At 31.4% G+C, this 5,872-nt stretch overlaps 1 protein-coding gene across 1 annotated transcript; it reads left to right on the top strand.

Moving 5' to 3' along the window:
* The first annotated feature begins 1,775 nt into the window (after positions 1 to 1,775).
* LOC120078580 (expansin-like A2) lies at positions 1,776 to 4,518 on the top strand. The gene is made up of 4 exons (XM_039032860.1): positions 1,776 to 1,887; positions 2,962 to 3,074; positions 3,170 to 3,348; positions 4,134 to 4,518. The coding sequence occupies exons 1-4, from the start codon at positions 1,776 to 1,778 to the stop codon at positions 4,516 to 4,518; spliced, it is 789 nt and encodes a 262-aa protein (XP_038888788.1).
* Positions 4,519 to 5,872: the final 1,354 nt, after the last annotated feature.

The following is a 5,872-nucleotide window of genomic DNA, read 5'->3' as shown; positions in this document are numbered from 1 at the left end:
ATTAATATTGAAATAATCCTCATTTGTGATTAAAATCTTATAGACGGTCCAACCAATTAAAACCAATATTAATTAGGGAAAAAGTGACGACATTTACAGGGATTCAAACGACTTTATACTTTGATGAGTTTTTTTTTTTTGGATTTGTACACAATGAAAAGGCATTATGGTGAGAAGTCATTTAATTAACTCTTTATGAAGATTATCAAGTTTTGAAGAATTTGAGAAGGTTTGGGAAAATTCAAATTACAAGAGTTCCCCTTTTGACCTGTATCCCCCAAAACCCATGGACCAATATTTCTATACTATATGCTAATCCATTGGGATTGACTTCTCTTTTATACATACCATGGATTGGATATAAAAGAGGGAGAGTGAATATCTATTTAACTAATAAAGATATTATTAATGACCCATTTATTTATTAATTTGAGCTGTTTTTAACCTTATTAATATTCAAGAGCAAGTTTGATTAGTAAATTTAAGTGATACAAATGTTCAAAGTTATATCATCTTAAAGCATAATCTAAAATAAATAAATTATGTACATAATGTTTGTATGTATTACAGCAGTATTGCAGCGTTACGACAAATGCCAAAAGATGATCTATTTGTGTTTTCGTAGATGCTTATCATCTCAAGAGCTTGAGCTTCAGGGCTTGCTGTAACAATTATCTTTTTCTTTCGGTTCCTATATTCCCAATAAATTTTTTTTATTTAAAATTACCCCTTCTCTCTCTCCCGGTTTAAATTACACCTCCTTTTAGAGTGCAGCAAGGCCAACAAGGATTTTAGAAGAACCAACTTTTAAGATAATGATATAATATTATTTTTTAAATTTTATATTTTAGTTGGCTATTTAAATTACCCTTTAAAATATTTAGTATAGAAAGATGACTTGGGCTCTTTGAACAAATATTATTAATAAATGCAAATATCTAACTAAGGACGCATAAGGATTAAATAAAAGAGTTTATACATTATTTTGGTTCAACTAAAAAAAAATAATCTTCAACTTTGCCATTAATTTTTAAAAATATTGTTACTTTTCAAAGTTGCAATACTAGCTCTTAACCTTTAATAAACGTTTCAAAACTATGCATTTGAAGTAAAATTTGTTCAAATTTTTAGACGAAAATGTACATCGAATAAAAACCTAAAACTAACGCAAATGTTGATTATCACACTATTCTAAATAAAAATTGTCACAACATGTCAAGGTGAAGTCAATTTTTTATCGGAATTCTTCAAACTTTCTATTTTAAAAGTAGTTTTGAAATATCTATGAAATATCGAAGATATAATATTTACAACTTTTAATTAAAGAATAAAAGTACGAGATTTCTTTAAATAATATAACCTTTTGTTATTTTTCTTGAATATGTGATGTTGAAATCAACTAGCCGTAGAACTTTACTGAATCTGCTGACTAAAGAAGACGGATTCTTACTTCAAAGTCCAAACAACAAACAACTCTCTGACTAGCTAGCCATAGGTGCATATACTTCCATATTTTGGACTATTTTTTTGGTTAATTAATTTTTCTCACATTAACCTAATCAATTCCTTTGTCTTTTCCTAATTAATTCATATCTAATCTCCAAATCAACACTTCAAAATCCATTTACACAAAAAGGCAAAAGCAAACCCAATTTGTCTTAAATTAGGCAAAAATTTCCCAGTAGTTATCCACTCTTTGAGACACCTATATAAGTATCATCATCCTCATGCCTTCTTCCTCACACTCATTCAACTCATACAATTTCCTTACCAAAATGGCTTGGTTTCTTAGCTTTCTCTTTCTCTTTTTCATCTCTTCTGCTAGTGCTTGTGATCGATGTGTTTTCCAATCTAAAGCTAGCCATCTTTACGAATCACCTACAACATGTAAATAAATATTATTCGTGATTTTTATTTTATAGAAACAAACTTGCATGCATACGTGGTTGCACTCATTTGTTGCAACTCAACTCAATGATCTAATCCTAGTTTATCATGTGACCCAAACTCTTCCTTTTTTATCTTCTTTTTAAAATACCCAGGTGCAACACATATGATATTTGTACAATCCACCTAGCTCTCTCATCACAAATTGTCATGTGTTAAATTTCTTTTTATTTAAAAATAGTTTTTTTTTAATTAAATTTTTCCTTTGTGATTGAAAAGGGAGAGTGCATCCAAGTATTACTTTTTTTTTTTATTTTTTTTACTATTTTTTAGTTTTTTTCTATGATACAGTTGTGTGAGTTGCGAATAGATGGGTGCAGCTTAAGATCCATGCAAGTATTACTTTTATTGTTGTTATTATTATTATCTTTAAATCTTAGCTCTCTCTTTTTCATCTCTTCTACTATTGTTTGTGATTAGTGTGTTTTCGAATCTAAAGTTAGTCATCTTTACGAATCGCCTACTACGTGTAAATAAATATTATTTATATAGTTTTTAATTGTCGAAAAATACTTGCATACATACTCGATTGCGCTCAGTTTTTGCTACCCAACTAGGTGTTGTAACCCTAGTTTGTCATGTGGTGTAAACTTTTCATTCTTTTTTTTTTTTTTTGAAAAATACTTACATGCATCTCGAGTTGTACCTATATTTATACAACCCATCCAGGTATCCAATCACAAATTACCACATGGTGAAGTTTTCTTTTTTTTAAAAAAAAAAATAGTTTTTTATTTTCTTTTTCCTATGTGATTGAAAGGGAGAAGCTCACAGCATCCAAGTATTACTTTTGGTTTTTTATTATTGTATGGTTACGAGCAGCCTAATATCCACTCAAATATTACTTTTTTATTTTTACTATTTTTGGGTTCTTTCTACTGTGAAGTTTGGGAGTGAGCTTCAAAAAGATGGCCCTAAACCAGGATACAACTAAAAATTGCATTTTTATTTTACCTTTCATTTAAAACTGTTAAAATATTTAATTTTTGTACTATATTATACTTGACATTTCAGATGGGGGAGCATGTGGTTATGGAAACTTGGCATTGCAGTTCTCTAATGGCTTCTTTGCAGCTGCTGTGCCTTCTCTTTATAAACAAGGAGCTGGTTGTGGGGCTTGCTATCAAGTAAATAAATACATCTATTTTTTTTTTTCTTTTAAATTAAATACTTTGATGATATTGAAAAGTATATGGTTATTAATTAAGTATAATATTTGTAGGTAAGGTGCAAAAATAGAAGGCTTTGCAATACAGTAGGAACTAAGGTGGTATTGACCGATCAAAATAATGACAATGTAACAGACCTTGTTCTTAGTCCAAAGGCTTTCTTTACTATGGCTCTCAATGGTAAAGGTTCAGATCTTTTGAATCTTGGAGTGGTTGATGTTGAATACAAGAGGTGAGCTTTCAATTATTTATATGATTAGATTATTAAAAATATAAAAATATTATAATATCATTTTAGCCCTAATACTTTGGGAGTCGTTGAATTTCATCCAGTTTTAGTCTTTATATTTCATATAAAAAAATTAATCTATTAGTATTTTCGCCATAAATTTTTTAAACATATTTACCTATTATGTATTTTCTAGCATGAAAATTATTATTATTATTTAACTAAGTTTGATAAGAAAATTAACTTTGAGAAATTAGTCACTTGATCAAAGTATAGAGATTAAAATTGAAGAAACTCCAAGATGTACATGGATCGGAGTTATATTTTAACATAAATAAATACCCTTGAAATTTACCCTTTATTTTTAAAAATACTTTTATTATTTTTTTCAAAAATCAGAATATTACTCTTATTCTTTCATATAAACGTTTGAAAACATAGAAATCTTTAGAATAATGGATGAAAAATCAACATGACGATCACTAGGACCATCTGTCTAGAATAGGTTTAGAGAAACGTCATTCACACACGCCGACTTTTCATCCAACATTTTAACGACTTTTCTACTTTATGAAATGTAATTTAATTTTGAAATGTTTATGAAAGATGTGAAAGGTAATATTACAACTTTAGAAGAATACTTTTTAAAGACACAAAAAAAAAGTTTAGGAATATATATAAAATTTAGATAATATTTTAATGATTTATAATAACACTTTACCCTTAACTTACTATATATGAAATAAAAACAAATATCTATACATATAATAATTTTGTTTTTTTGGTAGGGTGCCATGTGAATATCCAAATAGAAATTTGTTTGTGAGAGTGGAAGAATCAAGTTACAATCCATTCAAGTTGGCAATAAAATACTTCTACCAAGGTGGCCAAACAGACATGGTTGCTGTTGATATTGCTCAAGTTGGGACCTCAGATTGGAGCCATATGAAGAGAAGTTATGGAGCTGTTTGGGAAACAGACAATGTACCTGAAGGTGCATTACAGTTGAGAATGGTGGTTACTTCTGGATACGATGGAAAATGGGTTTGGGCAAAGTCCGTACTTCCTGCTAATTGGAGAGCTGGGATGATCTATGATACTGGTGTTCAAATCAACGACATTGCCAAAGAGAGTTGCCCTCCTTGGCAATGTGGTGATGCACAATGGAAATAAGGAAAATGTTTTTAAATATATGTGTATGTGTGATATTAACGATGAGAAAAATGACTCATCTCATAATAAAGAATTCAATAGAATTCTATTTGTATTCAATAAATAGTAAAATATTTTAAATATTGATACGAGTTTGGTTCTCTTTTTATCCTTTTCTTGTCAAATAGACATTAATATTAAATGTTAATAAATTTATAGCGATCATTGGTATGTATTCCTTTGCTTAGAGTATTAAAAAAAAAAACTATTTGACTTGTTCAAATTCCTGATGGTTAATTGGCTAGTGGCAACGATGGCCGGTCTAAACAGAAGAAGGAAGAAGATGAAATGAGAAGAGTAAGAAAGAATAAATAAAATTAAATGCTTTTTTAATTTAATAATAAATTAAGTCCTTTGAAGATACAAACATTCTGAAGATTAAAGTCCTTTGAAGATACAAGCATTTTCTACATTCAGAGAGTCTGGAGAATTCATCAACAAGCAAAAGACTTCTAAAACTTCACTCCTAGAAGGCAGAAGATTCTTGAAGACACAAAGAAGACTCTTCTAAGACTTCTGCTTCAAGAACGTTCGGTGTTTTTCTTCTTCAAGTCAAGCACATTCACCCAACTGAGAGAGAATCAGAGGATCAAGTATTAGAGATCGAACCACATCGCATCAAATCAACTTCAATATCAACACCAACTCAAGTTCAACTCCACGAAACAAGTTTCTCTGGAAGCCTCATGTGAACAAATTGGCACGCTCAGTTGGACCATCTCTACCTCCCATCTCTCTCTCAGCATCCAAACAAGGCAAATGGCACCTAAGAAGATGGCATCCAAGGCTTCCTCCACAAACGACTCATACATGGGACCTGTCACCTGCAGCCGCTCAAGAGAATTCATGCAGGAGCAACAACAGAGCTCCCTCATTTTCCACAATATCTTGAGGCAAATGACGGAATCCTCACAAGGCAGAGTTGTCATTAAGAAAAATCCACTGTTTGACAACTCTATTTCCGCCTCCAGCAAGCCGAAAAGAGATTCACTGCCAGATGTGATCTCCGTCATGATGGCAGATGTGATGACAAAAGTAGCTATGGCAGAAATAGAAAGGAAGATTAACTTTCTGATGAAAGTCGTTGAGGAGCGAGACCATGAGATTGTTGCCCTGAGAGAACAAATGCAGTCTCGAAAGGCTGCTGAATCCAGCCAAGCACCTACGATCAAAGCAACTGACAAGGGGAAGACCGTGCTGCAAGAAAACCAAGGGTGACAGTCACACTCGGTGGCCTCTCTGTCGGTCCAAAACTGCAAAACATGATCATGACCACCATAAGAGCTCAATATGGAGGGTCGGCTCAAAATTCCTT

The sequence above is a fragment of the Benincasa hispida genome, chromosome 5 (assembly GCF_009727055.1).
Source record: "Benincasa hispida cultivar B227 chromosome 5, ASM972705v1, whole genome shotgun sequence".
In the NCBI taxonomy this organism is placed as follows: domain Eukaryota; kingdom Viridiplantae; phylum Streptophyta; class Magnoliopsida; order Cucurbitales; family Cucurbitaceae; genus Benincasa; species Benincasa hispida.
Note: the sequence above shows the minus strand (reverse complement) of the source record. Positions and strands in the feature narration are given on the sequence as shown.